We start from the raw sequence: 27,251 nt of genomic DNA on the forward strand, positions 1-27,251 counted from the left end.
ATTTCTTTATGCATTTTGCATGTGAAGAAATTTAAGCAAAATGAGTTGTTCAAGGTCATTCTGTTAGAAAGTGGCAGAGATGACCATGAAAACCAGATGTTGTACCTGTATACCTTCCCACTTCAACAAAAGGTGTCATTAAAGAGAATTGGAGAGATATGACATAAGCTCGGGTAATACTTTTAAAAGAAAACATGATTGTCTTCTTGGACAGACAGTTATCAAATTTAGAATCTCAGGCTGTCAGGGGAAAATTTGCTACAAGTCTTATGTCATTACTTTGCCAATTTTTCTACTGAAATATCCTTTATACCCCCAAAGAAGTAGGCACAAGCAATCTATTAGGAGAAAATAACTTTGAACTCTTTGATTTTTATCTTAAAAATTCATGTAAAGTCTTCATTATATTCCACAATGTGATTAATAAAAATATGTTTTAAATTACTCAACATCAGGAAAAATATGATGCGCTGTAAAGATGTTTGGTGGTTTCCTAAATCCCTTCTTGTTTGAAAAGTACAGAGGTATGTATAAAAATGTTATACTTTTACACATCTAGCTTTTTTCCTTCTCTCTCCACCTATATTTACCTTTCCCTAAGAATACTGTATAGCCAAGAAGAATGGTCTTTTTTATTTTAAGACTATAAGACATTTCCCTTTTTTATGGTAAGACAAAAGGTAATGACATCCTAGACTTATAATGCAGCTACCATGTGGCAGGCATAGAGGGAAGGGCTTAACATTTGTCATTCAATGTAGTTCTCACAAAAGCCCTCAAGGGTAGAAAATATCCCCACTCTCCAGACGAGGCAAGTTGATCTCAGAGAGCCTAATTACTGGGCCCAAGGTTCAGCGGTGGAGGCAAGATATTAACCCAGGTCTGGCTGACTTAAAAGCCCTGCTGAGTTTACATTCTCTCCCAAACAGGGAAAACTGGTCTGTGACTTTTACATTTCATCCTGGTTCCACAATCACTGAGGGACTTGCTTAAATTAGCCAGACCCCTTAAGGTATCTAAAGTATCCTCAAGTCTGAGAGACAGAGAAATAGAGAAAGAAAGACAGAGAAAGAGAGGGAGACAGAGAGAGATCAGGGGAGAGAGAGAGAGAGAGAGAGAGAGAGAGAGAGAGAGAGAGAGACTGAGATTACAGCTCTCAGGTGCCAAGGGTTTCTGAACCCAACTTCCCCATGGTTGAGCTGGCGTTTGTAAGCCTATAGCTTCTAGTAAACCACTTTCATTTAATTAATTGTGAAACCATTGGAGAATAGCAAGTCATGTTCTTGTTTGGAAAACTTCCATGCTATGTGACAGGGCTTTTGCTTCAGACTTCATAAAACTGAATGCCCAGCATTGGGATAATAAGTGAGCACATAACACAGGGGAGGTGGTAAAAAACACAATGTTGCATGCAAATTCTGCACTTACTTATTCTCAAAGCAAACCTCGCTGTGCTTGCAGTTAGAATTTTATGTAGGGAGATGTTAGAAACTCCTGAGGTTTTTCTTTTAATTTTTTTATTGTGTTCTGTTATAACCATACAAAATACATGTAACATGCAAGTTACTTATACAGCATAATAATAAAACAAACACTCATGAACCCTGATTAAGGAACGAGAACATTAACACTATTTTTTGTTCACTAGTTTAACTAACCCCAGGACCTAGAATGGTGCCAGATATGTAGCAGGTGCTTAATAAATATTTTTAAATTAATGCATAAATCAGTTTGTATCTCCCTTCCTTATATCATTACCCCACAGCCTCCCCTCAGGGATAACCACTGTCCTATATTTGGGGTTTATCACTCCCTGGCATTTTTATGTCTTTTCACATATATATTCCCAAATTACATATTGTTTAACTTTTGCTTCTTTTCAAACTCTGTGTAATGGAATCATATTGTATGTATGCTATTATGAATTGTCTTTTATGCAACGTTGGCTTGTGAGATTCACCTATTTGCAGATATATTCTATTCCTTGTCATTGCTGAATTGCACTTTATTGAATGAGTATGATATAATTTATTTATCCTTTCTCCTCTCAGTGGATGTTTATCATTTCTGCTTCCATAAACAAAGCTGGTATGTCCATTTCTGCATATGCTTCCTGGTATAAATGTGCACAAGTTTCTCTAGAATACAAACCTGGGAGAGAGACTGCAGTTGTAATTCTCATTTCCAGTGCTAGAAGATCAATCAGTCCATGAGTCACTGCAATGTGCCCTTTGTTCACACTAGGCCAGGGTCAGTGGGAATCCTGTCCAAATCATTTTGCCAGAGAGATGAGGGAGGAGGTAGGCAGAGACTGGCCTAGTAAGGTCAGGAAATATCTCAGCCCTCTAGCCAAAGTGGGTTGTAATTAGGAAAAATTCAAATTCTAAAATTGCCTTCATTATTTCTCCTACTCTTTCACCTCCTTTTTAGCTATTTTTGTGTGAGGTGTATTTTATTAAATTCATATCTAATAAATAAAATGATGACTTTCTTCAGTCTTTAAGTATTGATTATATATTTGATTAATTAGATTCTTTTAAATAATTTGTGTTGTATTTTAAATTTTAGTATGGATGAAAATTGCTATTTTTAAAGGCTCTTTCCAAAAAGACCACTTATTTACTTTATGCAGGTTCTCATTTTGTTTATCTAATATTTACTCTTCAATCATATAATAATAATTGCTGTCATTACCATCATCATCTCAGTCATATATACACATATATACCTTTATACCTTTCAAAATGCATTTCTGTCTTTGAGGTACTTTCTCATTTGTAGCAATATGTACTCTACTTTATTATATCATCTACTATGTTATTTTACAGTTCTTTGCTTCCTGTCTTTCTTCTCTACTAAATAGCAAGTTGCTTAGAGGCAAGGATAATATCTTGATCATCATTATATCCCCAGTACTTAGCCCTGTACCTGCTCCATAGGGCCAGGTGCTAGGAGTTGAGTTGAATCAACCTATCTAATCTAGACCTTCAGTCTCATAATATGGTTAGCCATTGGTTACAAATCCACACTTTGTAGTCAGACTTACCTCGGATGGTAACCTGGCATTTCCACTTACTAGACGAGTGACCTTGAACAAGTTTACTTAATTTTCCTGAGCATCAGCTTCGTCTCCTACAATATAGGGATGATACAGAGCTACCTGGCAGGGTTGTTATAAAGATTAAATGAGATGATATATATGAAATAGCTAGGCACATAAAGTGCCTTAATACATGTCCTTTAGATTTTAACTGTATTAGTTACAGAAGTCGTAAAATGTAAGAAGAAGATGAAGACACTTAAAAACAAAGAAATAAACAACAGCAAAAACCCTCTGCGTCTTCTCCTTGTTTCATGAATGAGGACGGGGGCACAATTTTTACCCAAGGAAATGACATTTTTATCCAAAGGAATTACATTCTTAGCTTTTGGCCCATTTGTTTATGGAAAGTGAGCTCTTTCCTGTGGAACTTGTGGCCCTCCTAGTCTTGGTTTGGTGGACAGACTCCTGCTGGCTTTCCAGTTAAGGTAGGAAAGGGAAGGATTATGGGGAGAAGAGATAGGCTGCCATAATCGGCTGCTGGGTTTGCATATGAGCCGAACTTTCTGAGTGCTTTCTGTTGTACTTGGGATGTGAATAAAAGCTAATATTTGTGTCTTAGAGATAAAGTGCTTGTCAAGTGTAGCCTGAGTGAAAGCCTTCTTTGCTCTTGCCCTGCCAGGGCTGCTCACTGAGCATTGAGTGGAGGATAACCTTTCATGCTCTTTTGGGATTCTGATGACTGTGCTGAGTATGATAACCAAAGCCATGGGTAGAAAGTGAAGGTGAGTACTGAGAAGACAATAGGGTAATGGAAATTGTGTTAGATTTGGAGTTAGAGAGTCCTGGGCTTGGGTCAAATAGTTTTGAGCTTTTCTTCTCTGAGTCTGACTTTCTTCATCTTATATAATAATGAGAAAAAATGTCTCACAAAAGTGTTTTGAGGAGTTGAAATCACCCAGCACAGTGAACAGGCTTATTTTCCTTCCTTCTTTGCTTAGTAGGAAAGCAGTATTCATAAAAATGGTGGCTGCATTCCTGTGGATGAGAGAATATGCAGTTGTCACCTGTCTGTGGCAGATTTACCCAAGAAGTCACTTAGGTTTTGTTTAATGATTAGACATAGGGCATAGAAGAGAAAAAAGTTGACCTTTGGGTAGTACGAACCATGTTCCATTTGTTTAAATTTGAATTAATTACCATAGGAGACTAAGAGCTACCTTTCCATTAAGGTTTTAGGATTGGCTTTCTGGCCCTCTCCTTCAGTCCACTTGGAAGGACACAGACACAGATCCTCTTGGAGATAGGCAGTTAAACTAGGTGACTTGTGAAGCTCTGTCCTAGCCCAAGGAACCTGAGTATTCTAATGGCTAAGTGTTGAGATGGTTGCCTGAAGGATTTCCAGCATCATTGTGTATCATTTCACAATAAAATCTGGCATAGGGATTCTGCTACTTTATGTTATAGAATGTGGGTGGGGGATTTACATGTGATCTAGATAGACTCCTAAAGAAAGTGAGGGAATGGACAAAAGACCAAAGAAGACTGGTATATAATACTAATCATTATCCCTCACTTCTGTATTCATTTCAAGAGCTTTTTATACTTTTGTTTAATTCATACCTCCACTCACACAAGTAGCTCAGTAAGATGGGTGATAATTATTCCTACTTACAGATGAGGGTGAGGCTCAGAGAACTAGAGCAAAGCACATCAAAGTGCTTTGATGCTTAGTCTGGTTTTGCCATAAGTCTCCCTTTGGATAAGGTAAGGTCTTAGCATTGAGTTCATACCATTTAGTTACTCTGAAATTGTTTCCTGACCACCAACTTAAGTTAAAGACCTTAACCTCAGGTTTCTGCCTTCATCCTTCCCTCATGTAGACATAGCCCATGAGATTGGCTGATTCCAGAGAACTTCTCACATCCTTTCACAGGATCCAAAAGGGCTCTGTCCACATGACAGGAAACCCTACAAACATAATCCCTAGGAGAAGTCCAAGGAAAATTCAGCTTCACCCTGACTCAGTTAAGCAATAAATAATAATTTACATGTGTACTTTACTGCTGAAGACTTCAGGCTTCTACCCTCCTGTTTCTGTCAAGTACTGACATGTGTTGCATTGTTCCTCTTGGGTCTTTTCAGTTTGGAGACTACCAGGGACCATGTTCTGCCCATCGACTATTACTTTCCACCCCAGAAGACCTGCCTGATTTGTGGGGATGAAGCTTCTGGCTGTCACTATGGAGCTCTCACTTGTGGAAGCTGCAAAGTCTTCTTTAAAAGAGCCGCTGAAGGTAAAGGGTCTTGGACACTAACTTCTGTTTCCCTTTCTCCTTTATCTTCTAAAAAGAGACACCAGTCTATCAGGACCCAGGATTTTATCATCTCTGAGACAAGGTAACTGGCAGCGCTGGTTCAAAGAACCTAAGAGCCTTAAAAAAAGTCAGTTTTCATACTTGCTGGTCCCCTGGCTTTGGCAGCCTTGGTAGTATAGGCAATGTAGGCAATGAAGGTGGTCCCAGCTGGTGCTTGGAGCTTGGTGGGTCCTAGGAACGAAAGAAAAATTAATGACTTGAAAAGATTTAATTTCCTCCTTGCTTGCGTTCCATTCTCCTGCCTAGTGAGGGAAAAAAGAAGTGGAGAAACCCCAACCGAATCCCCAGCCTGTTCTCTGTGGTGAATACGAAACTGTTCCTTCGTGAAGGCTTTCTGGCCTCGGCCCCAGAAAGGAAGGGTTCTCACTGTTCAGCAGACCATCAGTCTATGCACCTGCTCCCTCCTGCTGCTGCATCCTTGGGGCCTCTTTGCATTAATAGCTCCTAGGTAGATAAGGACCCAAAGTGATGAAACATTTTTATTCTCTCCAGAGACTTGCCCTCAGGCCCTATCCATTGGTCCAGAACCGTAAGCTAAGTTGCATCTTATATTTGGCTAAGTGGGCTCAAACCCTGGCTCCTTAGTATTATTTAGCTTAAAACAATTAATGTCTGCTTAGCCCCCAGAGATGCTCAGGCTGCATCTTACAGCAGGAACTCACACTTCCAGACCTCCTATATATACTAGTGCCTCCTTCCTTCCCAATCTCCCAGGGCTTAAGCCTCCTACCCATCCACTTTATTCCACATCCTGTACTAAGGGCTTTCTTCTCAAAGGGACGCTGATGAACAGTTTCTAGACAGAGATGCTCTGCTCTGGGAGAAGACCCAGTTACTAAACACCACTATTTACTCCTGCCCCCACTTTCCACAAAGGAAGTACTTCCTGCCAAGACCTTTTTCTTCCTTCTCACTGGCCTAGAAGTTTTGAGTTCCAAGTCAGAATCAAAACAGACAGTTTTTCCTTATATAAAGGCTACAATCCCTGAGGACAGTCTTGAAAGTGGCAGGTATATAGGCCACACCTTTCAGCAGGAATATGATGACACCCATCAGAGGACAGCAGAAGCACCATAGAGTTCTTGGCGTCTAGAGAAAAGGTAGAAAGTGTGTGCCCTTTAACTGGCCTCCCTATTGATAGCCAATTGGAATGATGATTATCTTTTCACCATTTTAGCCAGATGGCAGGAATACCTATAAAATGGAAAGCTATTTTGTTTTCTTCCAGTCCCCCAGGCAACAAGGAGACAGATAGCATTTAGTATTAATGAAAATATGCTGCATGTTCCACCCATAACCTTGAGTGGTGCATTGCTACTGCTTACACTGGACAGTATGAAGTCCAGGGCACCAGTGCCTAGGCGTAGGCAGTTTGGAAAGAGACAGAGAGCAGTGTCTTCCTTTCTTAAGAGTACTCACAAAAGAATGGCTGTCAGAAAAGGAAATGAGGAGTAGCTCCAAAGACTTCAAATCACCCCAACTTCTCCAGTGAGAACCTGTCTCTTCCCCATACCCTGTCATCAGGTAGACCCTATCTGTAGAGCAGAGAATGAACCACAGCACCCATCTAGAGCTAATGTGTCAGTAAGCCCAGGCACCACAGTAATAGCAGCCATATTAGATGGGAAAAGAGTTCAAGAAAGCAAGCAAAAAGCAAATTCAATAGTCAGATAGATTAGATTGTATTTGATGCTGCCTTTGGGTTTTACAAATCTTTGTCATGATATTGTTGCTTTTGGAAAACAGTGGGAATGATCAACCATATTGTGAAAGGGAAGATTTTTCTGTCATAACTATTCCACATGGGAGCTTTCTGAGGAAGTTAGGGCTGAAGGAGGGAGGAAGGCAGAAGGGCAGCAGGCAGGGCTGCCTTGGAGGAGCTCTGCTATTATGTGGATCTTGGACTATTTGAGAACAAGGAAGCTGGGGGGAGGGGTAATCACTCATATTACTGAGCACTTGGAAATCCAGCAAGGTCTCAAAATTCTTCAGTCCCTAGAATCACTTGTTAGGGAAACTTGGTGACATTTTATTTGAGAAAATGAGACTCTATGAACTCATGGAGCCAAATGCTCTTAACTGCTTGAAATATTAAAATCTCCAGTGGATTCATTGCAAAACTATGGAGCCCATTGGTTCCTTTGGAATGTGAACCCCAGGTTCCAGTCCTGAGCTCTTTGAGGGACAGGAGAATGTGGTTTAAGAAAAAGCATGAAACAAAGCAAAAAAAAATTATTGGTGTTTTCTTTCACCTCCCATCTGTAAAGCTTGGTGGCTGGAGTTTACTGCCATTATTATCTCTATTTGAAGGCAAGGGTCTGTCTTATTACCTGCAGAGAACATTTAATGATTTTTTTTTTTACAATGCGTCTTTATTGCCCAAATGGCCTTTCTGAAGGTGATTGTGAATCTGCCTTGTTGAAACTTGGAATTCCACCTGTCTTGGAGGGAGTGGGAGCACAAATCTTTTCTTCCTCATTTGTCTGTCATTGTCAGTAAGCTCAGATGGAGTATTCAGAGTGTTGATTACCACTTTATTCATGGTTTCAGAAATCTCTGGACTGGGCACAGGTACAAGACTTAAAAGCCTGGCACGTCAGACAGAAATCCATTTCTAGCTTTGGTAGTTCATAAACCATGAAGCTTTAATGCTGTCATTGGTGCAAGGCTCAGCACAGAGTCGATTGTAATCTAGCCAGGTTTTCCTGTTGAGGAGGAAGAAGAGAAGAGAGCCCTACATTTTCTCATTGTCAGTAATGCTGGGAGTTTGGGGTGATGGTGAGGCTAGTCAGGGAAGGATCTGAATATTTTGAGATTAAAAAATAATGGTAATAGGTCAAGGGGGTAAAAACCACTAAAATCTGCTTGATGGAAACTTAGTGAAAGAATGTGTTTGTGTGTGTGTGTGTGTGTGTGTGTGTGTGTGTGTGTGAGCGCATTTGAGTGGATGGTCTGTGGGTGTGAAACAGGCACGTAGAGAATCAGTTAGTGGTGTGTGGGTGGGATGAGTGAGGAGGTGAAAGGGGAAGGCATGTTAGATGCTATCAAAAAGACCAGGAAGTCAAAGGAAGGTGATATCCATGAGCAGGGTAGGGTCTCAGAGGGGTTTTAGTTGTGTGACATTGGATAAGAAATTTTCCCCCTTTGGACCTCAGTTTTCCCTGTCTGTAAAATAAGGGAGTTAAACTAGATACTTTTTAAATGGCTTTTCAGCTTAGACTTTTTGTGACAATTCTAAAAGTTCCAAACATCATCACTGTTATTTCAGCAAACACACATGCATTTATACCTATATGCATGTTTGGTGTTGCCTTCCTAGAAGATGGTGAATCATAGCTCCCATTCTCTTAAAAAAAATCAATCTTCAGATGGGGATAGAGCCAGCTGAGAGAGTGCACTGTGGATGGGCTGGGTTAAAATTCAGGACTCTGAGATTCCCTCTTCTCCCGGCATTATGACCATGGCTGGATAACTTCCTTTCTTTTCCATTTTCTCATCTGGAAAATCAGGATATGAATCCTCATCTCTACCTCATCATGTTTCAAAGAGGGTTAATTAATTCATCATGTGCATTATGTGCTCAAGAATTTACTATTTTTCAGACATTTTCTAGTAAAACATTGGAGATTGTACATCCATTTGTTTTGTACACATGAAGCACTGTTTGGTACACATCATAAAACTGAAACTGTAGTTTACATTCTGAACTCAAAGAATTACACCATCCTCACTGATGTTTACAATATGTCCCAATTTAGTATCCTTGGCAAATTTTATATAAGTATGGCTTTGATTCTTTCTCTTGCCCCAGGTTTTTGTGAGGGAAGAAATGTAAGTGAACCCTCATTGAACTCTTTCTGTCCTTTAAATCTTCTCTTTCCCACCTCAACTCATGTGGAATTGAATGTTACTTCTTGTTTGGAGTCTTGCAGAGAGTTTTTGGTGCATATCAGTGTCCCCTTCACTCCCTGACTTTTGGAGGAACATTTCCCAGGGGCAAGTTAACTCTGCTAGGAGGATCTACTTGCAACTTCAACAGAGCCTTAATCAGGTATCTTTGGCCAAGAAGTTGACTGATCCTGATTGCACGAGTCCTAGAGATTTTTTCACAAAGCTCCTATTATCTTTTATCTGTCTCTGGTTTTCTTAAATATCATAGCCAGACTTTAGATTAGGGGTCAGCAAACTTTTTTCTATAAAGGGCCAGATAGTAAATATTTTAGACTTTGTGGCCTATATGGTCTCTGATTGTACTATTCAACTCTGCCTTTGTAGCATGAAAGCAAACCTAGGCAAAACTAATGGGTATGGCTGTACTACAGTAAAACATTATGGGCACTGAAATTTATATTTCATTTAATTTTCACATGCCTTTAAATACGATTTTTAAAAATTTTTTCCAACCATTTAAAATGTAAAAATCATTCTCAGTTCTTGAGCCACCCAAAGACAAGCAGAACATTGGATTTGGCTTGTGAATTGTAGTTTGTTGACTCTTGCTCCTGTGCTTACAAATATGCAGAGTAAATTTTGCTCTTTCTGGTTTCCTGGTGTCTTAGCAACTCTCTAGATTATCTAATTTTAAACATTCTTCTGAGTTGGCCAGTCAAAGTTTGTTCCACTTGCTTGCCTAGAATGCCTGGTCTGGTGGCATCTAGGTCCTGAGCTTTTTTCACTAAACAGGAGAAAAATAAACAAATCTAGGAATGCTACAAGAGGATACTTTTTTTCTGATGATTTTGTAGATCACTCACCCTTGCAATACCCAGAGGAGAAGTTGAAAATATTCTACACATTTTCTTTTTAGACTTTTGTACTGTAACCATGTGGATAACTATAAAATATATATGAATGAGTTTTGATGGATGTCACATATACCCCAGATGGTAAAGAGGAAGGGCTTTGGGGACTATCCAGTACTAAGCATTATGGAAAAACTCTGTCTCATAGAAAGTAAGGCCCAGGTGGCCAGTTGAGTTATGAATCTACCATATATTTCCCCATGATTCTTTGTCTTTACCCATTTGCTGGCTTAATTCTGGTCCTCCTCATCATAAGACTAGACCACAGGCTTGCAGAATAAGTAATTTAGCTCTGTAAATCATTCCAGTTGATGCCCACCCAAGTCTCTTCTTAGAGCCCAATTTGGGAGCCATGTCAAGAATTTGCCATTGCTGGTCTATAGTGCCCTGTGGCTGCTTATTTATAGCATGTGCATTTTATGAAACAATGATTAATATGAAATTTCTGTGTCACTTGCAAGATCTTCTGAGTCCATTGTCTCACTCCACCTTGCCTTATTATTCCCCAGTGTGTTATGTTTTTAAAGCCCGTCCATATACTGCAGCCAGAAGCTTTTTGAATCCCTCATAGAATCTCTTGATAATTGTGAAACTCTGGATGGTAGATTTTAGCAGTTGGTTGCTCTTGCAAGGGTGTTAGACACACTTTTTCTTCAGAGGTAGGAGTTATTTCTTACTTCTCTGATCTCTAGTCTAGTCCCATGGCAAGAAACACACTGTCCCTCATAACTGAATTCTGGGAGAAGCCGTTATTTCAAAAAACAATCACTTCAGTTATAATAGTCATGTGTGCATACTTCTGGAACCTATTTTTCAGGTGTTCACGCTCCTTCTCTTCATGGCTACGTAACTGCCCTCAGCATTCCAAGGAGGCAAGTAATCTTTTGCCAGAAGAGAGCACAGAAAAGGAAACTTCCTCCTATCCAAAAAAGGAAACTGGGATTTGGAGGTGAATGACTATTTACAAAGGGAGCAAAGAGATTAGAATTCTCAGTCCATTTGCTTCCAGCCCATGTTGTGACTCCTGATACATCCCACTGAAATTGCCACAGCTTCTGGCTAGACTGGTGCCTATATTTTACTGAGTACTTCATAAAAACAGGCCTGGTGGTAATCTACTCATGCATTCAGTCAGTATACATTTGCTGGGTGCTTACTACACATGAGAAACTAGGCTCACATACTCAAGATACAGAGCCTGCCTGAAGGAACTTAGTGATCATAACCCTGGACACCTTTAAATTTCTTCGGTGGATGAAGAGCTATCATATCCAATTTCCATTGAACTTCTCAACCACCTAGAACAGAGGAAGAGGTCAGCCTCCTTGTTTTTCATGTAAGCAAACTGAGGTTTTTTCAGTTAATCAACAGGTAGTAAGTGGACTATCTGGATTTAAATCCAGGCCTTCTGGATCCAATGCTAGCAGTCACTCTCTTACAGCACAGCTACCCCTCAAATATATAAACATACTAACCTAAAGCAGAAAGAAAGTGCAATGCCTAGGCAAACAAGAAAGACAACAATGAAGAGGAACAATAGAGTCAGAAATGAATTTACGAAAGACTTAAGTACTGTGGGGAGAAACCAAGGAGCCAATGAGTAGTACCAATATCACAGGGAGCTTTCTTCCTAAAAAAGCTCCAAATACTTAAAACTCTTCATTAGATAGGGCCAGGGACATGTGAGTAATAGTCTTTCTGCCAACTCCTACTCTTCAGAGGGAAAGTTCTGATTCTGATGAAACCAGGCTTGGTAGCTCTTAATTCACTCTCACCACACAACCACAGAATAGGAAGCATGATTTAACACCTGTGCACATGAGAATTTTACTCCTCACTACCAAGCTAAGGGAAGAACTCAGAAACAGGGTGTATGGATACAAATGGTAGAATCATGGTTCCTGGACTCTTTGCTTTGAGCCTTCTCAGAGAAGTGTGCCACAGAATGTTTTCCATGGGGCCAGGAGCAAGAGAACTCCATTCCCCTCCTCTTTGATGTCATAAACCAGAAAATATTGTCTTTCAGGACAGAGCTAAAAATTGAGGCAAAATCTTCTTCTCTTTTATCAGGGTTTTAAATGTTTAATTGTCCTTCCTCTCCTGGTTCACCTCATAGTGTAGACAGACCATTATTTCACTGTGGTACGTGGATATGGGACCTGGAGACTGTGGGCCTCTTACAGGTCCATAAGTTAGATAACCACATTTCTATAGTCCCATGTTCACAAGTTCTTTCACTTTCTGGGCAGTTGACTCAGCCATGAGTTATTTAATGAAAAGACTTAAAAGATTTGCAGTACTTGGAATCACAGGATCTTTAAATGCTAACCTGTTAAAATTTGAAGGAAGAGAACTCAGAAATCTAAAAATTTGACCAAGCCATTTTATAGATGGGGAAACTGAGGCCCAGACAGAGGAAGTGACTTTTCCAGGTTCATAGAACATATAAACAGCAGAAATGAGGGTCTCCCAGCCATTTCTTGTTTCTTGTCTGAGGGGTTCTCCAGCCTCACAGCTGATCAGCAGAGCTTCAGAGATTGTTGCCTTGGAACCTCCAAGAATTATGTAAGGCAGAATAATAAACCTTTATCTTGACTGCAGGGATATTTAAAATTGCTATTTGATGACTGGCACTTTCCCCAGATAACATCCATTTATTCAGCAAACAGTCAATGCTTACTTATTGTGTACACTAGACCTATACCAGGCACTGGGATAAGAGATAACAACAAAAACTAGTCATTGAACACTCAGTATGTATTAGTTGCTTTGTAGACATTTTCTCATTCGATCCTCACAATAACCCTATGATGTAGGTATTATCATTAGCCCTATTTGCAAATGAGGGAACTGAGGCACAGAAGAGTTAAAGTGACTTGCCCAAAGTGGGCAAGTGGCTGTGGAGTGAATATGACAGAGTTTCCAACATAATAGAGTAAGATAAGCGCCGCACTAGAAGTAAGTACACAATCCACTGAGCAGACAGAATAAGAGAATGAGTTATTTTACCTGGAATGTTTAAGAAAGCTTCACAGAGGAGATAAGGGTTGATTTAGGTCTGAAGGGATGTGTAATAGTTTGCCAAGTACAAAAGGTAGGAAGTGAACTTCAGGAATACAGGACTTCAGGAACAGACTGACCAAAGACAGGCCTGCGTGAAAGTTGGATGCTTGTTTTAGGAACTTTTTGGAGTTCAGAAGTGGTTGAGGGGAACCTCATCAGATGCAGCAGTTCCCTTGACCAGCCTTCAGTTAACATTTTATGCCTGTACCCCCCACCCCAATGCTGAGCTGTACATCGCTGTCCTACTCTACTCTCTGGGCTTTTTGGAAGCACACTGCTATCTAGGTAGTGGAATAAGATGCAGTGCAAGAGCACCAAATGGGGCTCTGGTTCTGTCATTGACTTACTATGTGGCCTTAGGAATGTCTCATTCCTTCTTTTCACTTCAAATCTCCATCTAAATAATAAAAGCGTTGACCTAAATGATCTTGAATATTTTAGCAATAAATCTATAACAACCTAAATCTTTAACAATAAATCTCTAAAATTTTATAGATACTCCAGATGTTTCTATTGGCCAATGGTTCACTTTATATACATCAGCCTTGGAAAATAGACCTGAACCCAATCCTTAACTCCAAGACTTAATAGATATGCAGCCTTGAGCAAGTCACTTAACTTCTTTGTGCCTCTGTGAAGATAGTAATAGGTCACAATGTTATTGTAAAAACTAAATGATATGTAACACAGCTCCAGTGCCCAATAAGTTTTGGTTCCTTCTACTGGAGTGAAGCCTTGGTCATTGGCACACATACACTTATGGTGTCCCCTGGGTAGCAGAGAGGAGAGATGACAGATAGTATTTATGGTAGTTCTCTGGTAAAGAAAGCTTTGGGTTGGTGTAAGGTTCTCAAACAACCACTTATCTTCAGTGTTGGTTAATTGGTGATCCGAAGGCCAGTAGCATTTGTATAAGAACATAGAAAAGGTCAATCTCTTCCTCTTTCCTCTTGGCCTCCCAGGGCACTATGAGTAACATTCGCCAGAAAGCCCAGCAAGCATGTGTTCATCGCCTCTCTTGAGTTTTGGGCTTTGTACTCGAAAGTGTCAGAGCTCTCTGTGTATCTATGTCTGCAACAAGATTTGTCTGACCTCCCTGGTAAATTCAGATCCATAGCCACAGGCCAGGAGAAAAGCTAAAAGAGATCATAAATTGTCTTCCACATTATTCAGCCATTGGTTTCCCTCATCCAGCCAGAGGCGTGTCTTAAAAGTATGTTGGGGTCAGATTCAATAGAAACCTGAGCCAGCACCTGTGTAAATAAAATTTTAAGGCTTCTTCTCCTGAAGCCTGATGGATATTTTTTTAAAGCAAGCTGGACTGTATTTTATCTAGAGTGCTGTCTCCTACATTCTTAGTGCTTTGGACTCCTTAGAGGAATGTAGTCTGGTTGTAGTGTTATTGTTTTGTTTATTATTTGTGAGGGAGGGGCATTTATTTCAAAAATCAGATAATGCCTTGGTATGGCCTGTGACTTCACTGTGTATAAAATGAAACTGGTGATGTACCGTCATTCATTCTGCCTCCCATAGATTGGCTTTATATCCCTCCATCCATGCCCACTCTTCAATTTTGATCCTTTTAAAAACCAGCCAAACAGGTTGCTTAAAAAACTAAAAATAGAACTACCATACGACCCAGCAATCCCACTACTGGGCATATACCCTGAGAAAGCCATAATTCAAAAAGAGTCATGTACCACAATGTTCATTGCAGCTCTATTTACAATAGGCAGGACATGGAAGCAACCTAAGTGTCCATCAACAGATGAATGGATAAAGAAGATATGGCACAAATATACAATGGAATATTACCCAGCCATAAAAAGAAATGAAATTGAGTTACTTATAGTGAGGTGAATGGACCTAGAGTCTGTCATACAGAGTGAAGCAAGTCTGAAGGAGAAAAACAAATACTGTATGCTAACACATATATATGGAATCTAAAAAAAAAAGGTTCTGAAGAACCTAGGGGCAGGACAGGAATAAAGACGCAGATGTAGAGTATGGACTTGAGGACACAGGGAGGGGGAAGGGTAAGCTGGGACAAAGTGAGAGAGTGTCATGGACTTATATATACTACCAAATGTAAAATAGATAGCTAGTGGGAAGCAGCTGTATAGCACAGGGAGATCAGCTCAGTGCTTTGTGACCACCTAGAGGGGTGGGATAAGGAGGGTGGGAGGGAGACACAAGAGGGAGGGGATATGGGGATATATGTATATGTATAGCTGATTCACTATGTTATAAAGTAGAAGCTAACACGCCATTGTAAAGCAATTATACTCCAATAAAGATGTTAAAAAAATAAATTTAATTAATTAATTAATTAAAATAAAGGAAATTAAAAAAAAACAACAAACAGCCAACCCAAACCAGCATGTAACATACTACTTATCTCTAAGTCCTAAATGAATCACCTTCAGATCTTGTCCAAAACCCTAAATGGGGAAAGGAGGTTAGCACCTTGCCTAAGGCCCCCTGGGCCCATCAGTAAGTAGGTATCCAGTCCTTGAGGTCCCTTAGCTCTGCTCAGCTTCAGAATAGAGACAGGATCCTTCATACGTGTTGCTTATGATTAAAGGCCTCCTACTTCCCACTGTCCTTCCCACCGCACCTCTTCTGCCACCCCACCTCTATAGCTTCCGTGGCTCCCCAGAAACTCCTCTGTAACCCATGTCACTCAGAAAGAGATTTTCTTGTCTCTTTTGCAATTTCATGAAGACTAGCTAGCAAGTTTAGGTTCAGATTATGCTTCCATGGGAGCAGAGATAGATGCAGAAAACAATAGAAAGGGGTTTGGAGATGTGGAATGATTTCTCACCTATGTAGTGAGCCCTACAAAAATATTGAAATGTGCTCTACTCATAAGCCCTATTGATATAGGGGTAAAAGACTTGATTTGAGTCCAACATTTGTTGACTCTGTGATCATGGGTAAATGACATGTCCTCCGTGAGCCTTAGTTTTCTCACTTTTAAAATTGGGATAATGACGACCACCAGAGAAATTCTAAGGATTACGTGAGATAAGGCAACTAGAAGTTTTCTTACATAGTGCCAGACTTTCGAAAAAAGTGAACCAAACACTCTCGACAATGCCTCTTAATGTGTGAATGAGAAGTCAGCTCCACGTCAAATTTCAGCATGTTTCCAGGGGTCCCATGATTTCACTGTAGAAATGCAAGTATGAATTAAATAACTCACCTGTTGCTATTTACATGGATAGTTTGCTAGTAATTATTTTTAGACATGTGACATATTTCAGACATAATTCAAACTGTAATAGTTTTGCAGCTTTGCAGATGTATTCATTCCCAATTACCAAAGACTTAAAAGGAATTAGCTAGAGCTATGAGGGGGTAGCACAAAGGTAGACAACACAGGGCTCCCTGGGACCTGTCCCTTGGTTAGAGGGAACTCTGGATTATAGGCATTTGTATTCATATAGTCTAGTGTCAGGCAGGGAAGAAGAGCTGGAGGTGAGTAGCTTTCACTCATTCATTTTTTTAACACGATGTATTGTACGAGGCCCTATGTGGGCCCAGAGATGAGTATGAGATGGCCCTGTCCTCAGGGAGCTTCTAGTCTGGTGGATGTGCCCTCCAAGGTCAGCTACAGTTTTACACTACACAGGGTATTTAAGTGCAGCAGAAGCAGTGTGATGAGACAAGGGAGAGACAAATCTACAGGCATAGCTTCCCATACCCAAGGACAACCCTGACAAAGGCTGGCACAGTTTGAGGGAACTGTTCCCATGAGCAGGTCTGGAAGCCTTATCAACAACAACAAAAAATAATGATGATGATAGTTATAGCAGTTAATATTTACTGAACATTTTCTGTGTTAGACGCTATACTAAGTGCTTACTTAATCTTCACAACAATGTTATGAATAGTAGATACGCTTACTACCCTTATTTTACAAATGGAGAAACTGAGGCTCAAGAACTAAGGGAACAGGAAGGGAACTAATTCATCTCAGTTCAACAAACATTCAGCATCTTATATGCCAGGCCTGTGCTAAGTGCTAGGGAGAGAGAGATGAGTAAAACGTACTGTCAGTCCAGAGGGAGCAAACCAATAAGTGCACAGTGAGGCTAATATATTCCAGGCCTTCTGCTTGATGCGGCGAACTCAGTGATGAATGATACACAGTCCTTCTTGCAAAGATCTCAAAGTTTATTGGGGGATATCAATGTGGAAACAAAAATTATATACTGCTGTGAGAAGTGTCATAAGAGAGATAAGTGCAAAATGGGACAGAGATTGTGCAGCAAATGATTGGTTTAAATCAAAGCCCAAAAGAAGCAATGTTACTAAGAATAATAGAGAAACTGATTGATTTAAATCAACCCCCCCCAAATAAAAAATAGTGTTATCTAATTTTATTCAGGCTTGGTCAGTTATTTTCCATTTTTCATTCTATCCCTAAAATGGATGATCAGTATTATTTCCCATGGGAGGATGATGAAATACTATCAAACTATACTATTAAACTATCCCTTTATCCCATCGCATGCCCACACTTTCCCCTTCCTCACCTTTACTCAGGCTACATCCCTCTACCTCAAATGCTTTTTAAGTCTCACCTTCCTTCAAGGCCTCACTCCAGTGCCCACTCCTCCATGAAGCCTCCACCCCATCAAAAGGCATTCTACCCTCTCCCGTACTCCCACAGCACTTCATGGGTGCCTCTCTTGTGGTTCTTACCACTCCCTGCTTTATCTTTCGGTGATGTACTTACACATTGTTTTTCCTCTGCTTGACTGAGCTCCTTAGTGGAAGATTCACTTTGCTGAAACCATGATTTTATTTTAAATTCATTGGAATTCTCTTCTGGATTGTATTGGTGCCTAGTGGGCCTTACCCTTCAATCTTAAGCATGTGAAATTACATAACCTATCTGGAGATTTACACGTTCTACTATTAGCTTTTAATAAAGCCCACTACCTTAATATAACAATGACTAAAATGTGTCTTCATTTCTTTTAAGTCTTGCCCTCAGTCATACATAATTTATAGTCTTATTATTTCTTCTCAGGCCTCTGTTGTTGGATGTTTAGATTGTTTACACGTACTTAGGTTGCATTCATGTACATTACTTTTAGTCTTTTTCTTTTAAAAATTTCCTTAGGACCCATTTCCACCAGTGGAAATACTGGATCAAAAGCAGAGGTTGGGGATGAGAGCATGTGATGTGCAGATCTTTAGGAATGGTAGATGCATTTGAGCAATTGGAGGGAGACAGATGACTGAATAGACAGCCAAAATAAAGTGTTATGATTTAAGAATTTATGAAAAGCGCCTCTGTTTGAAAGTATCTTGCCACACATGATCTGTCACAGGGTCTGAAACTCGCCATATGTAGGACTGTTTTGGAAGACTGCTTCCTGGGACACATTCAGCCATTATCAAGAAATGCTGTTGGGACATAGGTTGTCAGTATGTTTCTTGGCAGGATTCTGGAGGATAGGAACACCAGCCTCATAAATTTTGAAAGGGATAAGGGATTCAGGACAAGTTATGAACATAAGATGCTTATCTAGAATAGGAAACTTTATAGATAGAGCATCAAAGTGACAAGCTGTCAGGAGCCAGGGGTCAAATGACGGCATTGAGCATTCTGTAGGATGAAAGGAGAGAAGGGGAAGAGGGAAGCAGAGGAGGAGTTGTGGAGAGAGATGAACAGGTTTCACCTACTTAACAGGACTTGGAATTGTGGGTTTGTGTTGGGTTTGTGAGATCACTTTATACTAGGGAGAGATGACTGAGTTCTGGGCAACCAATAGGTGATTTTAGATAGAATTGTAGGGGTCAAGGCCTAAGGGGATGCCCAAGTCCAAGCCAGCTTCTATGGACATCAGAAAACCATGAGGCATTTGATTATCAGAAACCTATCAGGGTCAGAAGAACTCAGGGCAGCATGGCAGACTCAGCACATACAAGTAAGTGCACACCAGTTATCTCACAGGATTAAGACTACCAATGCAAGATAGAGGCCAGCTGCCACTGCCCTCTGTGATGGGCAGATCTTTAGGGGTGGTAGGCACATTTGAGGAATTGGAAGGAAGTTTTTACCTATTGGTTGAATTCACTGACATGGTTTGGGGGTTGTAGCTTTCAGATACTCAGGTTTTCTTGTTCAGGTGGAGACTGCAAGATCTACTGCAGAACTGCATATTCTATGTGGGGAAATAAAACAGGTCTCCTGAGTTAGAATAGAACATAGAACCCTGCAGGGTTAAGGATAGAGGTGCTCTGTAAGAAGTCAGACAGTATTTTCCAGTTCTGTCCCCCAGAATTTCTTGTCCCCCTTGGGACTCAATTTCTCTTACTTTGGTGCCTAGTGTTCTTCCACTCTTCACCTTGAGTGTAAATATAGAGCACATTCCTTGGGTTCCCAGAACACAATAGGGATGACCTCTCATTCACCAAAATGCACATTAGTAAATACTAAGTGAGAACAAATGGGAAATCCAATGTAGAAAATAAAAGTAGGATTCTATTCCTTGGTATCCCAGATTAAACAATAAAGAACTTAGTGTTCTTTATTGTTTAATCTGGGATACCAAGGAATTCTTAAACAACAAGAATTAGATGCCTTCCCGTGGCTCTTTTTTAGTCATGTCAACGTGGCCCAGTCTTCACTTGGTAACCCTTCTTCCTTGTTTGTTAACCACATCCACTATGCTCCTATGCGGTCCTAGGGAAATGACAAAAATTTACACACATATCCAGTAAGAGGAAGGTCACTCGTTAATAGCAAACCCTTTTATGATGCTGTGAGCATTTGACACCCATGTTGCTAGGAACACCTGTGAGTAACCTGACCCCTCTTTGGAGCAAAATGTGATTGGTGTATTGCTTCAAGGAGACCCTCACTGTTCTGGGAAATATAACTCCAAAGTTTGCTGACTATTACCAGGGCGTATGTACAGAGAATAGAGCCTGCAGATAAGCCGTCTTCTGATTAGCTTCAGGCATGTTTAAAGCAGCTAGGACGTGGTAGATTTAGCCTTTAGGAAATTCACTTGACCTCTCTAAGCCTCAGTTTCTTCACCTATAAAATAGAGATAATATAGTAGTTGAAAAAGCTAAAGGAATCGATGCTTGTGAATACACTGTGTAAATTGCAAAGTATCCTATGAGTAGTAGTTTCTAGAGGATCTCTTTACCATCATTCAGGATAATCATGCCTATGTTATATAAATACTTGCCTCTGACCACCCTGGAAACCCTTTGCAAAGAGTTGTCTATAGGATAAACAGTTTAATATGCAAATTACTCCTTCATTTGCATGTTTTCTATATACACAGCTTATTAACATGAGGTACATCTTCTCCAATCTGCAGTCACACCAGAATGATTGATTACCTCTTTGAAATATCTTTCAGAGATCCTCAAAAATGAATTTTATTCCTCCAAAAATAGTCTATCGCAAAGAAAACCTCCAAATTGATTGACAATATGTCCAACTACTTTTGCAAGATATAAGGCTAGGCAGATAATTTTATTTATAGAGATAATTATTGTCTTCCTGCAAGTGAGCAGTAGCCAGAAAATGGACAAGAGAGGCATGAGGAGTGCCTTCCTATTACAGCTCAGCTTTGGGTCTTACCTGCACGGTTACTAAAAGCCTGTGCAGATAAGTTGCAGTGTTTATGGCAAAAGCAAAACTTGCTCTAAGAGCAAGCCCTTGTTTCATTGCTTAGTGTTTTAATCCCCATCAGACATGACTTTGATCTGGTATTTGGCAGCAGGGTAGGTTCCTAAGCTGCTGTATACAAATTGGGGAGGAGCGGTGATATTATTGGAATGAATTTATTTGTTGTAAGTTATAAATACATGGGCTTTTTCAGTTTCATCACCCTCAAAACTTTATCTGTTTTCCCCAACGGAGCCGTCTCTCAGCCTTTAATATGCTTGCTTTGAGCTCATGGGCACTGCTGCCTGGCTAACACAGGAACCTTGAGAAATTGCTTCCAAGGTCCTTTTCTTTGTTTTCTCTTGATGCCCAAGCTACCAGGGTCAGTAGTGACTGTGGTGGGCTGACAGTGAGGTGGCAACAAACTGAGCTTTGTCCTCTGGCTTCCCTTGACCCCTTCTATTCATCATCCAAGAGGCTTCAGGCCAGCATTCCACAGAGCAGCCTCACCAAACTCACTAAGACTGAAGAGGAACCAGGATTTCAAATAACCATTATAGAAGGAAGGAATGAGACTTAACATTTATAAAACTACAGTGATCTCTTTGTTGATTCTTTTCACTCCAGAAAGATAACTACTCTTTTTAGGCAACCTTCAATCCTTAATGATCTTCTAGGACCTGGACTGCTTTCTTAAGAAGCACATTACAGGGAGATGTCTTGGCCAACAAAATATTAAAAGACCAATCATTCATTCATTCATGCATTCAACTAATGTAAATTGATAATTTTTTTATGTGCCAGACACAGGAATGACAAAAAGGAGTAAGTTTTATCCTTGTCTCCTTCACAATCTAATAAAGACAGCTATTCTTTCATTTTATAATGATCTGTCACATTTCATACACTGCTGGATTTTCATACACTGCTGGATATCTTTACATGGTAATGACACAAGGGAATGATTGAAAATCCGAGACGGGCAGGAGGACTGAGTGTGTATCTAACCACTCTCAAGGCTCCATTTTGAAATACTGGGGTTGCAGTTTCAAAGGACTATTTTGAAATTTCACCCCATGGCACTGCAGGTAGTAGAATCTTGCTGTCACTGGAGGCAAGAACATGGGTGATAATGACATGAATGAGATGAGAAGTTGGGAATAGTTAAAGTGTTCATTTTATTTTAGAGAAGAGTATACTTTATGCATGCATCATGGCAGAGTAAACCACTACTAGAAAAAAGAAAGCTAGCATGTGACCCTGGGCAAGTCACTGAAGCTCTCTGGACTTGTGCTTCTGCATCTGCAAAGCTGTTAATGGTATTTGCTCTTTCTGCTTCATGGGTATGTTGTGAGATGATGTATAGGAAGGGATTTGCTAATGTTACCACAGCTTACAAATGTATGAAATTGATTTTAGGACCTTATAAAAGTAGACCTGCCTTCATTAATGATTTGGAGTGTCTTTAAAGACTTCTGCATGCTTTTAAATTAGATCATTTGGGCTACAACTTACAAGACAGTCTTGATTTTCTTTTCTTACTCCTATTATTGGCATCAAAAGCATGCTAGGATTTTTTTTAAAGATATAATTCACGTGCCACAATATTCACCCTTTTTAAGTGTGCAATTTCATGGTTTTTAGTATGTTCAAGAAATCATGCAAACGTCACCACTGTCTAATTCCAGAACATTTTCATCATCTCAAAAAGATAGTTACTCCCAATTTCCCCTCCTCTCAGACCCTGGCAACTACTAATTTACTTTCTGTCTCTGTGGATTTGTCAGTAACGGACATTTTATCTAAATGGAACAATATGTGACATTTGTATCTGGATCCTTTCACTTAGCATAATGTTTTCAAGGTTAAACCATGTTTTAATATGTATTAGTATTTTATTTTTTCTGACTGAATAATAATTGCTAGGTTATATGGTAACTCTATGTTTAACTTTTTGAGGGACCAAGGTTTTTTTTATTTGTTTGTTTGTTTTAGAGACTCCACCATTTTACACTTCCGTCAGCAGTGTATGAGGGTTTGAATTTCTCTACATCCTTGCCAACGTGTTATTATGTTACATCAGTAGTAGTAGTAGTAGTAGTAGTAGTAGTACTCTTATACCCATCCTAGTGGGTATGAAGTGGTATTTTGTTGTGGTTTTGATTAGTGTTTAGCTAATGGCTAATGATGTTATGTATCTTTTCACGTGGCTGTTGGACATTTGTGTATCTTATGTAGACAAATAATTATTCACATCCTTTCCCATGTTTTGACTGGATTATTTCTTTTTTACTACGGACTTATAAGTGTTCTTTATGAGTTCTAGATACAAGTCTCTTATCAGGTATGTGATTTGCAAACATTTTCTCCCATTCTGTAAAGTTGTCTTTTCATTTTTGATGGTGTCTATTAAAGAATATAATCTTTAATTTTGATGAAGTCCAGTTTATCTATTTTTTCCTCTTATTGCTTGTGTTTTGGTGTTGTATCTAAACCTTCCTGCCTAATCCAAGGTCACAAACATTTACACCTATGCTTTCTTCAGAGAATTTTGTAGTTTTAACTGTTACATTCGGGTCTGTGATCCATTTGGATTTGATTTTTATTTTATATGATGTGAGGTGAGAGTCCAGCTTCATTCTTTTGCATGTAGATATCTTGTTGTCCCAGCATTATTTTTTGAAAAGAGTATTCTTTCTTAATAGAGTCGTCTTAGTATCCTAGTTGAAAAACTATTAATCATAAATATATGAGCTTATATCTGAACTCTCAGTTCTATTCCCCTGAACTATATATCTTTTCTTATGAAACCAGCACACCATCTTGATGACTGTAGCTTTGTAATAAGGTTTGAAATTGGGAACTGTGAGTCCTCCAAATTTATCCTTCATTTTCAAGATGATTTTGGCTATTCTAGGACACTTGCATTTTCATATAAATTTTTGAAAAACATCATCAATTTCAGAAAAAGTGACAGTTGGGTTTTTGATAGAGATTACACTGAATCTGTAGATCAATGTGGGGAGTTTTGTCATGTTAACAATATTAAGTCTTCAAATTCATGAACACAAGATGTCTTTCCATTTATTTAGTTGTTCTTTAATTTCTTTCAGTTATGTTTTGTTGTCTTCAATGTACAAGATTCACAGTTCTTTTGTTAAATTTATTCCTAAATACTTTATTCTTTTTGACACTTTTGTAAATGGAGTTGTTTTCTTAATTTTATTTTGGATTACTCATTGCTAGTCTAGAAATGTAATTAATATGTGTATATTGATCTATTATACTGCATCCTTGCTGCATTCATTTATTAACTCTAATAGTTATTTTGCATATTTTTTAGAATTTTCTTCATATAAGATAATGCGATCTGTGAATAGAGATAGTTTTCCATCTTCTTTTCCAATCTGTATGCCTTTTATTTCTTTTTCTTGTCTAATTGCCCTGGCTAGAACATCCAGTACAATGCTGAATAGAAGTGGTGAGAGCCGACATCCTTGTCTTGTTCCCAATCTTAGGCAGAAAGCTTTCAGTCTTTCACCATTAATATGGTGTTAGCTGTGGGTTTTTCATAGATACCCATTATCAGGTTGAGAAAGTTTCCTTCTAGTCCTGGTTTGTTGAAGTATTTTTATCAAATGTTTTTTCTGTGTGTATTCAGATCACATGTGGTTTTTGTCTTTAATTCTGTTAAAATGTTATATTAAATTGATTGAGTTTTGTTTTTTGGACCAACCTTACATTCTGGGTGAATTTCACTTGGTTATGGGGAATAATCCTTTTTATATACTGCTTTTTGGTTTGCTAGTATTTTGTTCAGATATTACCTTGATATTCATAAGAAAATGGATCTGTAGTTTTCTTATTGTACTATCTTTGCCTTGTTTTGTTACCAGGGTAATAATACCTTCATAAAATCAATTGGAAAGTGTCCCTCATCTTTTTCTTTTTTGGAAGTATTTGTGAAGAATTGGTATTAGTTCTTTAAACATTTGATAGAATTCAGTAATAAAGCCATGAGTCCCTGGGCTTTTCTTTGTGGGAAATTATTTTTATTACTATAATTAGTCTTATTACTAATTCAGTATCTTTATTTGTTATAGGTCTATTCTGAATTTATATTTATTTTTGAGTCAGTTATGGTAGTTTGTATCTTTCTAGTAATTTTCGTTTCATCTGTGTTACTCAATTTGTTGGTATATAATTCTTTGTAGTATTCCTAAATAATCTTTTTTATTTCTGTAAGATTTCATTCAGTAAAGATGATGCAATAAATAATCTTTATTTCAGTAGTATTATCTCTTCTTTCATTCCTGATTTTCATAATTTAAGTCCTGTTTTTTTTTTTTTTCTCTTGGTCAATCTGTTAAAAAGTTGTCAGTTTGTTGATCTTTCCAAAGAACCAAGATTTGGTTTTGTTAATTTTCTCTTCTACTTTCTATAGTCTATTTCATTTATTTATGTCCTATTTTTAAAATTATTTTTCCTTCTGCTTTCTTCTTTTTTTAGTTTACTCTCCTTTTTCTAGTGTCTTAAGATAGAAGGTTATGTTACTTATTTGAGATCTTTCTCAATAGCTGTAAATAATGTAAATGTAAGCAGTTAGAACTATAAATTTCCTTCTAAGCACTGCTTTTATTGAATTCTAAAAGTTTTGACATGTTGTCTTTTCATTTCAACTTATCTGAAGGTATTTTCTTATTTCCCTTGTGATTTCTTCTTTGAACAATTGATTATTTAGGCTGCATTGTTTAACTTTCACATATTTGTGAATTTCTCAAACTTTCTGATTGCTAATTTCATTCTATTTTGATAAGAGAACATCCTTTGTATGATTTCAGTCCATTTAGACTTATTGAGACTTGTTTCATGGCCTTAAGTAGGTTCTCTCCTGGAGGATGTTCCATGTGCACTTAAGAAGGTGCATTATGGTGTTTTGGGGGTGGAGCATTCTATAGATGTTTGTTAAGTCTAATTTTTATAGTGTTGTTCATGATTTCCCTTTTCTTATCTTCTGATTACTTGTTTTATCCTTTATTGAAAGTAGGGTCTTTAAATTTCTATTATTGTTTAATCACCTATTTTCCATTCAGTTCTACCAGTTTTTACTTTATGTTTTTTGGGTTCTGTTATTAGATGCATATATTTATAATTGTATGTCTTCCTAATGGATTCAACTTTTTACCATTATAACATGTCCATCTTTGTCTCTAGTCACAGTTTTTGTCTTGATGCCTATTTCATCTGATAATAGTATACCCACCCCAGCTCTCCTTTGGCTGCTCTTTGCATGGAATATCTTTTTCCATTCTTTTACTTTCAAAGAGTTTGTCTCTGAATCTAAGTTGTCTCTTGTAGACAGCATATAGTTGTATCTCGTGCTTTTTTTTCCAATTCATTCCTCAAATCTCTGTCTTTTAATAGCAGTGTTTAATCCAATTACACTTAATTACTTAGTATTGACAGGATTTAAACCTGTCAAACTTCATGGTTTGTTGTTGCTGCTGTTTGTTCTTCTTTTAGTTGTTTGCTTGTTTAGTGAATTAAAAAAAAAAAACTATTTCTAGATGCCTGGGAATATGTTGGGCTTTTCAAAGCCTCCATTGGACATCTCATTTCTCCACCTCTTTTTTTAAGCTTTTTGGTTAGCTCACTGTTTGCCACAATTGTTACCACCAACTCAGCCAGCCTTGAAGTTCAACATTTGTCTCTCCTTATTTTCTACAAACTCCCCCAGGGAAAAAGCTATTCACACTGGGCAAGCTCTGAGTCAGGTTAAATAAACATAGCCTTGAAAATGGAGTCTTTCAAAGAACCCCCAGACAGTCAAATAGTGACAGTTCTCTGAAAGGGGGGCTTTTAAAGGAGTCCCAGCCCCATTCCACCTCCTCCAGTGATTACCAGGCTGGTAGTTTCCACCATCATTGCAGACTGTTGGTTTTCATGGTTACTATGGAGCTGGGAGGGGATGATGGGCAATAGGGCAAGTTTAAATGTCATAAAGCTTTGAATAAATCCTCCTCAGATTGCTAAAAGCATTTGGTTAATTTCTAGAGTTCTGAAAATGTTTATTCTGACCATCTTTTGGCCAGTTTTCTAATTTATTTAATGGAGGAGAGAATTTTAGGAGTTCCTCACTTCATCATTTACTCTGACATTACTCCAGTCTAAAGTGTTTTGATCGAGCGCTCCTCAACCTTTAAAAACGTGAATATCTACAGTGTCCAGGAAAAAAAAGACCCTGAAAGTTAATTGGATTTTCAGGATCCTTCTGCTGTTCCTGAGGTCACTTATCCCAATGTTGTTTTTCATTTGACAAGCAA

The 27,251-nt window shown here is 38.7% G+C and overlaps 1 protein-coding gene across 1 annotated transcript in view; it reads left to right on the plus strand.

Moving 5' to 3' along the window:
• Positions 1-27,251, plus strand: part of LOC102979424 (androgen receptor) — a 96,918-nt gene that overhangs the window by 17,404 nt on the left and 52,263 nt on the right. The window contains exon 2 of the mRNA XM_055081588.1: positions 5,186-5,337. Coding sequence (XP_054937563.1) covers positions 5,186-5,337 — 152 coding nt within the window. The remainder of the gene's footprint in view (positions 1-5,185; positions 5,338-27,251) is intronic.

This window comes from Physeter macrocephalus, chromosome 21 (assembly GCF_002837175.3).
Source record: "Physeter macrocephalus isolate SW-GA chromosome 21, ASM283717v5, whole genome shotgun sequence".
In the NCBI taxonomy this organism is placed as follows: domain Eukaryota; kingdom Metazoa; phylum Chordata; class Mammalia; order Artiodactyla; family Physeteridae; genus Physeter; species Physeter macrocephalus.